This window comes from Vigna radiata, chromosome 10, assembly GCF_000741045.1.
Source record: "Vigna radiata var. radiata cultivar VC1973A chromosome 10, Vradiata_ver6, whole genome shotgun sequence".
NCBI lineage: Eukaryota > Viridiplantae > Streptophyta > Magnoliopsida > Fabales > Fabaceae > Vigna > Vigna radiata.
The window spans coordinates 10,989,537-11,003,092 of record NC_028360.1 but is presented as its reverse complement, the minus strand read 5'-3'; the positions used below and the strand labels follow the sequence as shown (position 1 = coordinate 11,003,092).

Sequence of the window (13,556 nt, the reverse complement as noted above, 5' to 3'; positions counted from 1 at the left end):
TGTTTAATCTTTGAAAATGAACAACTCAAAAAATAAATGGCGTTAAATTTTTTATGAACTGACTACAGGTATGTCACATTTTTAACTGTCTAATTTTTTAAGAATATAAATAATTTTAAATTAAATTCACTCAATTCATTATAGAAATAGCTTAAATTAATGTTATAAAAATTAACAATATATAACAATGTCAGTACATATCACTTAATTTTGTTTTAATGGAAACTGGGTATTTTATACATTATAAACATGTGTATTGGACAAATATGAGCATGGTTGTATGTAGCATACCATCATCAGGTACCAAGATTTCAAAGTGGGGGCCATGTATTAATGAAAGTCGTCAGATTATTTCAATTTTCTTTTACTACACTGTTTAAATATTGTTTGAGTAAATCATTTAACTATTTATTAACTATTTTCTTTTGTTAAATCAGAGTTTCTATAACTGTTTATTTGTACTTTTTACCAAAATAACTTTAACAATTATTTAATTTTGAATGAAATTTATAGAGCAACATATTATTCATCCATACCACTTGAGGTTAGCTTTTAAAAAACTCATTCAAACATGAAAAATAATAAAACTATTTTTCTATTACAAATCTTTGAATAGAGTTTAATTTTTGAAAGAAAAAAAACGTTATCCTTTCTTTTGAGTGATTTAGTTCAAACTTAAACTCATATTTCATATTTATACACAGTTTATGCTGTAATACATTTTAATTTTTTTAAAAGTAAGTACAAAATTTTAAGAAACTCTTATGTAAAAAATATGTAGAACTATTACTTTAAAAAACAAGTAAAAAAATAGCTTAGGTAGAAATGATAGTTTACTGAAGAATTATTGCTCATTATCATTAATATACAGGGACATTTATATAAACTTTCAAGCACAGGAGATTTTAATCATTAAAATGAATAAATATAAAAGTTTTTAGATAAACTATTAGAAATTAGATTTTAAGTCTAATTTTTCAAAATTAACTTGGAAAATAAGTTTGGATTTTAATTTTATTTATATATTATAAATTAATTTTATCTTTAATTAATATTATAAATTAATTTTATTTTTAATCGATATTATAAATTGGTTTCATGTGTAATCAACGTGAAACTTTCAACTCATCTTTTTATCTTCTTCTCTTCTTCCTCTGAAAACATATTTGATTGTATTTTCAGAAAGAAATTAATTTTTTTAATGAGCAATTCAACTTCCACTTATTTTTGTATATTGAATCATTGCATTTTCATCTTTTTAGTTTTTTTTTTTACATTAAGCTTTTATAAGTTTTCTAAAAGAATTTTAATTGAAAATTTTGGTTTTGTGGTGGTGGTGCTTGAATCCTTCCAAAAATAATAATGATCTTTTCACAACATTTTAACATTATTTATGTATTATGATGTGATTAATCTAAAATTATTTCACAATCAATAATAATAATCATAAAAATTACTATAAACTAATCATAAAATAATATATAAATATTATTAAAATATTATAAAAAAAATATTGTTATCCTTAAAAAAAAAATTACTGGAGTAGTTCTAGAATTAAATAACTGTTGAAGAAGTAGTTTTTTAAGGCATTAAAAAGTATATTTTTCTTGCACGCAAGTGGTCTGAGTAAAAACATGGACCATTTGAACAGTGGAGTAGGTAATAGGTTAAGTGTTGTTTGATTTAAAATCAAAATGGTTATGATAGTGTTCAAGATAATCAATTTGCATATCGTGTTTAGCTGCATTTCGCTGTTAAAATAGCAGAAAAGAAACAACAGAAGAAGACATAATGCTGACTGTATGAGACTTTGCTGGAATACTCAGGATTTGAGCTGTTAATGAAGCATCTATATAATACTTATAAAATATAAAGGCTTAAATAACTTGATTTTTTTCATACAATATTTTTTTTTAAAATAAAATTGATGATAATAATAATAAATTTATTTGTATATTTTGATATTTTGTTGTTGAAGATTTTGCAAGAGTGGACAGGAATATTGTCAAGTCAGTGAATTGAACAATGTTCTTTTGAAGGATTTGACAGGTCTTCCTTCTGAACCTAATTAGGGCATAGGTGGTTAAACCCTATTTTAACCATTACCAACCCTCCAATGGCTATCTAGGTCTTCATTCTTCAACACCATTATCTAAATCTACCTGACATTTCAAAATACTGCAGTACCAACTTTGTTAGATGTGTAACAATTTTTTCTGGTTTTCTTTATTAGGTGCGTTTGTCCTTACACAAATGCCATCACTTTCTTTTCATAAATTCCTTAAAAAGAAATTTTATAACTACAAATTACTTATAAAACCTAAAAAAAATTAAAAATTTTGTAAAGGTGCTTGAATTGAAGCCCATGCAAGAGAGAAAGAAATGCAGAAAAAGGAGATGGATGGGTCACAGTGTCTGAGGGGAACATCATGGAATGGTGTTGAAATTTTGTTAACGTGACCAAAAATGGGCATGTAAGGGATAGACATGGCCGTGCCCATGTTGTCTTCTTGTCAAGTGTCCTGTTTTAAGTGTTTGTGTTGCTAAACATAACAAGCAATTACTTGGATCAGCAGCTCCACCATAGATCCAACTTACAGGGATATTTCTTTCATGAATTGACACACCCATTTGCTCTGTCATAAATTCAAAATCCTCAAATCGGATTTTGTCGGTCACAAACAACCCTAATGTGCGTGTGAAACTAAAGGGGTCCCCAAATTGCTATACATATATGTATATGTATCTTCTTGTTCTTGGTTTTTCTATCCTTTTGCTACGTAAGATGTTTTAACCAATCTTTATCATATGTTTTGGACCAGTTGTCAGAAGAAAAAAGAAAAAGAAATAAGGGGCTAGGGAGGTTTCAGTCTCAAGAGCCCCTGCGTTGAAGACTTTATTATCCCAATTATTGATATATACTACAAAACAAGATGAAAGTTTCAGCATCCATAAGTTGCTCACTGACTCAGATGGAGAAGAAAACGACTACATTTTCAAAATCAATTAGGTAGATGAATAGGACCCTTCAGTGGAGATAAGTTTGGCAGGGGAAAATTATTCAAAATCTGATAGCGAATGGCAACTACCTTGTGAAATAATTGGAACAATGCAGCTATGCAATTGAATTTGGATATAATTATGCTAATCATTAATGCTACAAGGGAGTGATTTGACTTGTTAATCACAAGTGTTTCCTCTGAGGCCAGCATGCCCACTAAATTTAATGGATATAAGCACTTGATATGATACTATCACTGCATTTTTGTTTTTGACACTTTGAAAACAGACACTCTAAACTTGTTGTTCGTGGATTAGTCTTAATTGTAACTTGTAGTGGATTAACGTCTGTGTTTATCATTGTTCATACTGTTTAAGACTGACTGACTCAATTAATGAGTGCTTAACAGATCAAACTTATCCTAAACTCTGACAAGAACCTCACTTCATGTAATGTAATGTAATGTAACCAATTAGTTTATCTTTCTCAACCTCATGCATCTGTCCATTACCATTTATGACTTGTAACTTCACCCTGTGGTTGTTGATGATGTTATGTGCTCAAGTAGCATTGACTGGCCACAACAAAAGTTGAAATCTTTTATTGTTGTCACTTGTCAGTGATGAAGCTCCAAGAAAAATCTGCCAACACTGCCTAACACAAACAGAAGAAGCGTCAAGGGCAATCACACGGATGCTTATTGCTTACTTGCTGCAATCCTATGAAGTGGTTTCAACAAAAGCACTTTGAAAGGGATGGAGGAGGGAGGCATTGGAGCTAAGTCCATACCATACCTGTTATCATCAGAAATTTAACTTGAATTAGTTCAATAGATTTCATGTTAATCTGGAGCATGTGAATGGCCTCATTGTAAAGAACATTTGTTGAGAGTGACATGTTGAAATTGGGCATGTGGATATGTTTTGAATTGAATGCCCTCAAAGGGCATGTCATACCCTGAACACATGCAATGATAATGTATAGTGTAGACAAGCACATGATTTTGGAAGATGTTACAAGACATTATAGCTTGTCACAACTATTAGATAGTGAGGGACATGCTACAAAGCTTGCTTATAAGAGCCCTGTACTTTGGTGGGATCCATATCAGTGGACTTGTCTGCTGCAACCAGACATGATATGATTTCACCCTTTGGACCATTTCTATGCTTTTCTTACCTTTTCCTTCCACCTAGCTTCTTTCCTTCTTTTCAAACACAAAAGGACTAAACTCAATTCAAATTTCTTAGATTTTTTTTAAGAAAGTTTTCAACCATAGCTCTCTGATAGTATATTAAAAAATAAGTTTAAACCTAATTCAACTTCACAAAATCGGTTGACTTGTAAAGTGAGATTTACATCCACTTATATATTATAATTTAGTCTTTATATCTATTTGTCAGTGACACTGAAAACAAGTTCTAATTTGTTCATGAAGACTCATTCCAAACGTTTTTACTGTTCATAATTTTGGTAGGAACCTTGATGATGTGTTCTTAAAGTTTGCACTCACACAGAACTAATATATAATAACATATATTATATTATTGTTTGTTTGATAGGATTGGGTAGAAAGAAAATTAATCATTTAAACTTTCTGATATAGCCTAACGCACGTGCATCTGAAAGTGGTATACCTACACAAAACATTGATAAATTTTAGGTTTATGTTGTTTGAAAATTACCAAATATACATGATACCTTTTCATTTTGCATGAATGGTTTGTTTGGACCACTGTAGTTTTAAACTTTGCAGTGTGGTCCAAAATTAAGCATTATATAGCTCACAGTTCTGTGTTTACTTCAGGCAGATGACATTTTTAAATGTATATTTAATTCTTTTTTACCTAATATTTCTACTTATATTAATTTCACTTCAATTTGTAGAATGGAAAAATAAGTTTGAGCCGAATTATCTGCTTGAGTAAATAGTGTAGAAACAAATACAATATGATGGTTTGAATGGTTTAAAAAGAGAAAGAGTAAGAAATGAATAGTTTATGATAAAGATAATGTACATTATTAATGTGGGATCAAATCAATCAATCCAAATATTTGTTGGGAACTAAACTGGTTTATCTTTGAAGCCCTTCTTTGATCAATCAATTTAACATATCAGTTTCAAAACCTACTACTTGGGGTGATTCAGACATTGTTCACTGTGAATAGAAAGTTCAAGAAAGATGAAACGGAAATCGACAAATCCAACTCAAGTGGATTCTTGCCTTTGTTTTTTTACAAGACTTCATTTTTAAGGTATTATAACTTCAACTCCTTACAATTTCATACGTGTTAAAATACAAGTTGCAGAGTTTACTCACTTTTTGGAGATATGCAAATGGTACAAATCATACTAACTAAATTTGTGAGAACATGTTTAGCATAGAACTATAATTTCGTTAAGATTGTCTAAGTTAGCAATGATTCAAATACATATCAGACTCTTCAACTACATAAACACATTTCTATTTAACATCGAGAAAGTAAACTATTATTGAACTTGTTGGTTTCTGCTTTGTTTTTTTTGTCATCTCCAAAGTTTTCTCATTCTGTTTCCCTTCCTCTTCCTCTTTTGTCTGATTAGATATTTGTTTCGAACTGATTCACTCGTTCACAGGTTTTTCTTTATGCACCCTCTTAATTTCTAAATACACCCCCTTAATCTTAAAGAAAAATTCCCAGAACATGATTTCTGGATTAGTAGTTTTGAAAATCTTCTGGAACATGATTTTCGTAGTAAAATTCCCAGAACAAGTTTTCTGAAACATATACAATATCTTTTAGAACGAAATTTGCTTTTTGAAATTTCAAAAACAAGTTTTTTTCCAGACTGAGCTCCCTTTCTTCGGGGGTTTTCTAATCTTTTTCTCTGAATGTGACTGCGCAATTAATAATAGTGGGGTGCAGAAAGAAAAAATGATTGTTAACCCACTACAAATGGTGATAGTTGGTATATGAGTGCTTGATCCTATATTTCCAAAGTATTTCATCTTGCATCTTCAATTTTTGAAAATACTCCTAATTAATAAATGGTTTAAAAGTTTAATATTTTGATTAGTGAGAATTTTTGTACTACCATTGACTCCACCTCCATTTTCTTCCAATCACTATGCATGCATTGCTGATCTCAGCAACCCTTGACCCTGCACCCTGTTTCATCTTTATAAAGAAACCCTACACCCTTCCACCTTTGAAATGAGTGCTTCATCCTACACCTTCAAGCATTTCATCCTGCACCTTTTAACCCTAATTAAAAGGTGTTTTAATTTTTAAAAACTGTTTTAATTTTTTTAAACTGGTAAAAGATTCCCTTATGGAGTCAGATTGAATTTCAGAGAGTCTGGTTTTACATGCTTTTGTGCATTGGATTTCACCTCATTTTCATTTCTCCCAGCACCATTACCCTTATCTCCTTTCTCACAACATCCTTCCTCTCACAGTACCATTACCCTTCTCTCCTTTCTCACATCATCCTTCCTCTCCTTTCTCACAGAGCACAGCCACAAAACACACAGTAAAATCTATTTTTTTCCACTACAGCAGCCACTACCGTTGATCCTCGCAAGCTTCTTTTTTTCGCAACCGAGGTACATAGTACTCTTCTTCTTGTCGGATTTGATTTTTCCTTTTTTTGTTGTCTTGTGCGCACACTAACACACTAATACAAGATCTCATTTTAGCATTTTAGTTTTTCCTTTTTTGTATTTCCTAGTGCAGATTCGTCTTCTTCTTCTTCCAATTTTTTTCGCTGCTCAAACATTCTAGAGTTTGGTTTTAAATATTCTGTTATAATAATTCTACGTGCCTTTTTTTTATTTTGTTTTACGGTTTTATTTTATGTTTTTTTTTTCGTTTCATAGTTTATTCTTTTATTTGAAATGAATTAATTTATTTGAAATATTTTATTATTTAATTGTTTTTAAAATATTTTATTATTTAATTATTTTATTTTAAATAATTTATTATTTAATTAATAATTTATTATTTAAATAGTTTAAATAATAAACCATTTAAAATAAAACAATTATATAATAAACTATGTAAAAAACAATTATATTGAGATATGATGCTTGTTGTATCGGTTTCTCATATCTGATACATGCCTATTGCGTTTCGGATCACAAAACCATGGATAAATCAACTAAATTAGACAAATTTAAATAGTTTCTAATCATCCAATCTATATATTCAGTTTATAAACATGCTACAAACATGTAAAAGCGGCAAAAAAAAATTTAAAAGCATGAACCAACCTCTGGAATGTTTGAGCAGCCAAGAAAAGAAAATTGGAGGAAGAAGAAGACGAGTCTACACCGGGAAACACAACAAAGGAACTAAAATGCTAAAATGAGATCTTGTATTAGTGTGCGTACAAGACAACAAAGAAAGGAAAAATCAAATCTCACAAGAAGAAGAGTACAATGTTTGGTTGCGAAAAAAAAGAAGCTTGTGAGGATTGACGGTGGTGGCTGCTATAGTGAAAAATTATAGATTTTACTGTGTTCTGTAATTGTGCTTTGTGAGAAAGGAGAAAGGAGAGTTAGAAGGCTGAGAAAGGAGAAGAAGGATGATATGAGAAAGGAGAGAAGAGTAATGATGCTCTCAGAGGAAGGATGGTGTGAGAAAGGAAAGAAGAGTAATGATGTTGGAAGAAAATGAAGATGGGGTGAAATCTGATGCACAAAAGTACGTAAAACGAGACTCTCTAAAATTCAATCTAACTCCTGAAAATCTTTGACCACGTTTAAAAAATTAAAACAATTTTTAAAAATTAAAATACCTTTTGATTAAGATTAAAATTGAAATTTTATTATAGTTTGAAGATACACAATCAAATACTTAGAAATACAGGACGAAGCACTCTTGGTATATTTATTCTTTCGGATATTGCTTTTCGCACTCCCATGATTTCTTTGTGCGCCTCTATAGGATATTGGAAAAGTTGAAAAAACCTTCATAACACATAACACGTAATACATGTCCTGAAAAATATTCTTTGATATATTTAAAATTTTACATTCTTTTAACCCTATTTTTATAATCTTTTTACTTATTACGAAAATGAATGCAAAAATGTATCATACTATTATTACTCAAATAATCTTTAGTGTTGATCTCAAATAAATAATCGGAGTCTTGATCTCAAATAAATCGTTGGCAACCACAAACGTATAACGCGACCTTTTTCTAATCTAATTATATGTTTCCTTGTAAATTTATGAACGTTGAAATCACCAAAGGTACATGATTTAAAGGAGAAACACAAACTCACTTCTTTCATCAAACAAATTTTGCTCTAAGAAGAATTAGTAGGACAAGTATGAATTATAGGGCTTAGATATATTATCAGTTTGATTTGTTTGAGAAATATTACACAAGTGAATGAGAATTGCAATGGTGAGGGAGAAGAAAAGGAAGGAGAATGGTCCTTCCTATTACCTTTGAAGGGGAAATTGTTTTCCTTGAAAAGATTGTCCAAAAGTCCAATCCTTGGGAGCAACATTGTAAGATGTAACAGTGATTCCATCACTACCAGTGACCTCAAAAGAGAGAGGTTGATTCTGCAGTAAAGCATTAACATGCCAGTTCTGACCCCAGTTTCTACCCATTGAAAGCCAACCAGTTTTTGAACCCTTAACCTTCACACCCACAATGTTTCCCATCCCACCCACGTTACTAATCAGTACCGAAATGAAGATTCCAGAACCACTTATTGTGAACCGCATTCCCCCTTCTCTTCTGCACTCTATCCTGCTCCAAACACAAATTCAAATCTCACTTTTCAATTCCATCTTGTCTTCTTCTATTCTCACATTTCAAATCTACTCAATTTTCTCAAACACTTTCTTTCTTTCTGCTGCTTAAACTTACATATTCAAAAATATTATTTTCAACATAGTAACCAATTTTTATCACATTGCTATAATGAGAAAAGAGAGAAAATGATAGAGTGGGTGAAGCAATACCTGCGATACTGCACTGGCATGTTGCCGGTGCCAGTTTTCCAGATTGCGATTTTCTCGAAAACTTCGGTGGGGAGAACGAAATGCTGCTTCGGAGGGTTACAGTGTCCGCTGAGGCTCTCGGCGTCGGATCCGTAGTTCGGTGCGCAGAAATTGGTGGCGGTGACGGCAACCGACGCGCCGGAGATGCACCAGCGGCGGTCGAAGTCGGCGTCCTCCTCGTGGCAGCGGAGCTCGAAGCAGGCGCCGCAGATCTGGCCGCGGTTGAAGAGGGCTTCGCTGAGTGCAGCGGTGGCCATGCCGTTGGGAAGGTCACCGTAGCCGCACGCGCCGCCAAGAGCATCGGTGGCGGCGTAGTGCGTGGCGTGGGCGAAGAGCCACTCGGCCGGCGGAGAGGAGTCGGGGTCAGGGGTAGATTGGGAAAATGGCGCGGCGGGAGGTGAAGGAGAGTATAAACTGGTGACTGTTGAAGAATTGAAGGATGAGAATAGAAGAAACAAGAGAACGGTTAGTTTTGACATTGATTTGCGTTTCGTTGTTGTTGCGGTTGCTGCTGCCACTAGCGATAGCAAAGTGATGCAAATCATATCTTCTTTTTCGCTTTTTTCATAACCTTTCTATCTCTTTACTTGTTTGTCTTTTTGGTGCTTTTTACTGCATTCATTTCTGAATAACTGTTCCACGTGCTGGCTATTACTCAATCTGCACAATAAAAGTTTCATAATTTCTGCACATTAATTATTCATTGTCAACCAAATGATCTTAGAGGACTTTGTATTGAATAGAATTTAGAATACACATGCCATTGATTGCAATGCAGAGAAGATGCTTTTTTTTTTGTCAAGTGGGGTCATGTTTCCCAACATGAACGTGGAATCTCAGATGGAAATTTGTGTTGGTTCCTTTCTTAATTCTTTATCCATGAAGAAATCTAATTTTCCGGGTTTATCTATTTGAACCTATATTATATAGCTTCTAAACAAGGCTGTCATTCATTTGTGGGGTATGTATATAAAGGGAGATTGAAATGGAAGAAAACGCCTGCACCTGCCCCATTTAAGCTGGATGATCCAGCTCAAGTAAATTTCTTTCTTATCAATCTACAAGTTCTTCTTCTTGGACAGAAGGAACAATCCAAATTGGAGCATTCATAAATCCAGGTATCATTATAGAAATATGTGAATTTTATAAAACTCTTGCCAAAGTTGTAAATATATTATAAAAATAATGAGATGATAAAATTCAAATAAATAAAATCTTATAATATGATTTTTGCATTGAATTATTTAGATAAAGTTAATATAGATTTAGCACAAGTTCTTTTATATATATATATATATATATATATATATATATATATATTAGAGATATCATATTATTATATATATTTTATATTTATTTTTATTTTAAGTTTATCTTATATTTTTCTATTATAAATACAAAATTTTTCATGCATAGTTTTTATTATCTAAAATCTAAGGTTTTTTTTCGAAAAATTTTCATCTCCCTCGCCCATCACAATCATTGTCGTCGTCATTAGAGTTGTCATTGTTGTCCCACTATCACTAGAGCATCAATTTCGACTAATAACTACACAGTTATGCTTGTCTTGCCTAGGCAACCACAACTCCGTCGAAATTGCTGCCAATAGAGTCCAGACGTGTTCTCACGTGTCGACCATAGTTTGCTACCACCATCCTTTCTTGTCGCGCATGATGTCACGTGTGTTGTCATCTCCGACACTGACCACCTTCGTTGGACTCATCACAATCTCTTCTATCTGGATTTGGCCTTCTTACCTTTCTTCTATTACCAATATGTTTGACTCGTTCATATGTACTAACTATGTCAATATGCATTCATCTATTGATAAGTTAAATGGTACTAATTATGTGATTTGGGCATCAAACGTTAAACTTTGGCTTAAGAGTCAGGGGTATGTTGATCATATTACTCAGAACGTGACGACTATTAATTATATTATGATTACCCATTAGTTGAAAATTGATATGCTCACTTATGCGTTGTTTTGAAGAGTAACATTCACTCTTATTTAAAACAAATGTTTCATCCCTACGAAACATGTTTTGAAATCTAGGAACACGTCAAATTATTATACACCAATAATACTCAACGTATTTATGGTGTTTGTCATGATATTTTCAAAGTTATTGCTCCATGGCATCAAGACTCTATGACTAGGACTCTATGATGGATTATGTGGATAAAATTTATGCTCTGTTTCATGAATTTAATGAGTTATTGTCTCTTATATCTAATGATGTCCAATAAATAGAGCAACGATCAAAATTGTTCATGATATTGGCATTCACGGCCTTTTTGATAAATATTTCAAGATCCATGATTAGATTTTGGGTTCAATTATTGTACCCACTTTAACTTCTATTTGTTCCATTCTTTTACATGTACCTAGCAAACCCATCAATGATACACCTGTTTTTATTGATGATTTCTCTGCGTTGGCATCTCAAAGAGAAAATTGCAATCACTGTCCCAAGCCGAGAAAGGATGTCACAAGTGTGACCATTGTTGCAAGCTAGGCCACAAGATTAATAGTTGTTATGCATTACATGGTCGTCTTCCTAGATCTATTGTTGTTGTTCCGATTGCTTCTCCCTCACAATTACCTATTAGGGATCTTTCTTCATCTGATATCACTGATGGCTCTGTTATTTTTAGTAAATTTGTCAAATGGTATAAGGATAAACAACCTTATAGTATCACATATGTAGCACACATAGGTACATCTTTTATTGTTTTGACTCCATCTTCTTCTCTTGGTCCTTGAGTTCTTAACTCGATCCATATATCACATTACTATTAACAAATCTTTGTTTTCTTCTTTATCTTCTCTTGATCTTTTACCTTCTGTTACAATGGTTTATGGATATAGAATTTTAGCTCATGGTATTGAGATTGTTAACCTTTTTCTTTTTTTTTTATCATTGATAATGTTCTTTATGTCCTTAGATCTCCTTTTAACTTATTATCCATTAGTCATGTAACTTATTCTCTTGATTTTGTTATTTCTTTTAACAAAGATTTTGTTTGTTTACAGGACCGAAGTTTAAGACAGGTGATTGGCATTGGATGCGAGTCTCATGATCTTTACAATCTCTGCCCTTCTATACATGTTAGCGTGCTTATGGAGGTTCATCTCTTTTTCATGCTCAGTTAGGTCATCCCTGTCGTGCCAAATTGCAACAGTTTGTCCCTAACTTATCCAAGTTGCCTAATTTGGTCTGTAAGTCGTGTCAACTAGGATAACATATTCGTAGTTCATTTCCTCGTAGTGTCTCACAACGTGCTCGTCTCCTTTAATATTTTTAGGATAATGTTATTTTTATTGCATGTTATTTCGTTAGTCATATGCCATGTTCGAGTTTAAATAATAAAATATCTCATTCTATTTTATTTCCTTGTGAACCCTTTCATTCCTTACCTTTGAAAGTTTTTGGGCTTGATAAGTTATCTCCTCAATCACACAAATATGATTTTAGGTTTTACTAGATCAAAAACAAGATACAAGTGTTTTTCTTATTCTTTTAACTGTTATTTTGTTTCTGTAAATGTCACCTTAAATGGGTCTTCCTTTTATTTTAACAATCATTCTTTTTTTGATATGTCTTCCTCTAATACTATCAATATTCCTATTATTTGTGCTCCTCCAATTATGTCTAGTCCACCACTTATTTCTCAACAACCACCAAGTGACTCAATTCAAGTGTTAATTCGTTTGTCTCATTCAACTCCAACAATTGAGTTTGTCCTTCTATGCCCTCCTAAAAGATATACATTCTATCTGTAATCTCTTTCCACATTATATTTCTTTAAGTTATCATAAATTGTCTTCACCTTTTTATATATGTCTTTCATATATTTCTTCTGTGACCATCTTAAAATCTATTAGTGATGCCTTAGCCCATCTTGTTTGGAGTCAGGCCAAGATAGATAAACTAAGCCTTTTCATAATAGTGAAACTTGGGAGCTTGTTCCATTACCGTCTAGAAAATTTGTAGTTGGTTACAAGTAAGTTTATGCTATCAAAGTTGGTTCTGATGGAACTATTGATCGCCTTAAAATCCGTCTTGTGGTTACACAAGGAATTTTGAGTTGGATTATGATGATATTTTTTCTCTAGTAGCAAAGCTTGTTTATTTATAACCATGAGATTTTCCAACAACAGTCTTTATATGAACTGGATGTAAAAAATGTGTTCCTCGACAGAAATTTACAATAAGATATTTATATGGAATAATCTCCAGGATTTGTTGCTTAATTGGAGTATCTTGGGTTATTATGTTGTCTTCGCAAATCCTTATATGGCATAAAACTATCTCGTAGGACCTAGTTTGAAAATTTTAGTAGCCTTGCTCAACAATTTGGTATGAATCGGCATGAGATAGATCATTCAAGATTTTATCGTCACTAAGTGTTGGATGTGTCTACTTGATAGTATATATTAATGACATCGTTCTTACAAGAAACTCGACAAAATATGTTGATGATATTGTTCTTACCAACAACGACAATCGTGATATCTCTTATATGAGACAACATCTTTGCAATCA

General features: G+C 32.3%; 1 protein-coding gene and 1 long non-coding RNA gene across 2 annotated transcripts; one reads left to right on the top strand and one right to left on the bottom strand.

Moving 5' to 3' along the window:
* Window positions 1-5,148: 5,148 nt before the first annotated feature.
* Window positions 5,149-12,362, top strand: LOC111242678. Its single transcript, XR_002669966.1, has 3 exons — window positions 5,149-5,257; window positions 9,982-10,124; window positions 12,044-12,362. It is a non-coding gene; the product is annotated as an uncharacterized LOC111242678 (long non-coding RNA).
* Window positions 8,315-9,610, bottom strand: LOC106775046 (expansin-A13). The gene is made up of 2 exons (XM_014662079.2): window positions 8,968-9,610; window positions 8,315-8,752 (listed from the first exon to the last, which is right to left on the bottom strand). The coding sequence occupies exons 1-2, from the start codon at window positions 9,549-9,551 to the stop codon at window positions 8,437-8,439; spliced, it is 900 nt and encodes a 299-aa protein (XP_014517565.1). The 5' UTR covers window positions 9,552-9,610; the 3' UTR covers window positions 8,315-8,436.
* Window positions 12,363-13,556: the final 1,194 nt, after the last annotated feature.

Coding starts and splice junctions, on each gene's coding strand:
- LOC106775046 (XM_014662079.2), bottom strand. CDS start 9,551: ATGATTTGCATCACTTTGCTATCGCTAGTGGCAGCAGCAACCGCAACA. Junction 8,753..8,967: donor ATGCCAGTGCAGTATCGCAG/GTATTGCTTCAC, acceptor TGTTTGGAGCAG/GATAGAGTGCAGAAGAGAAG.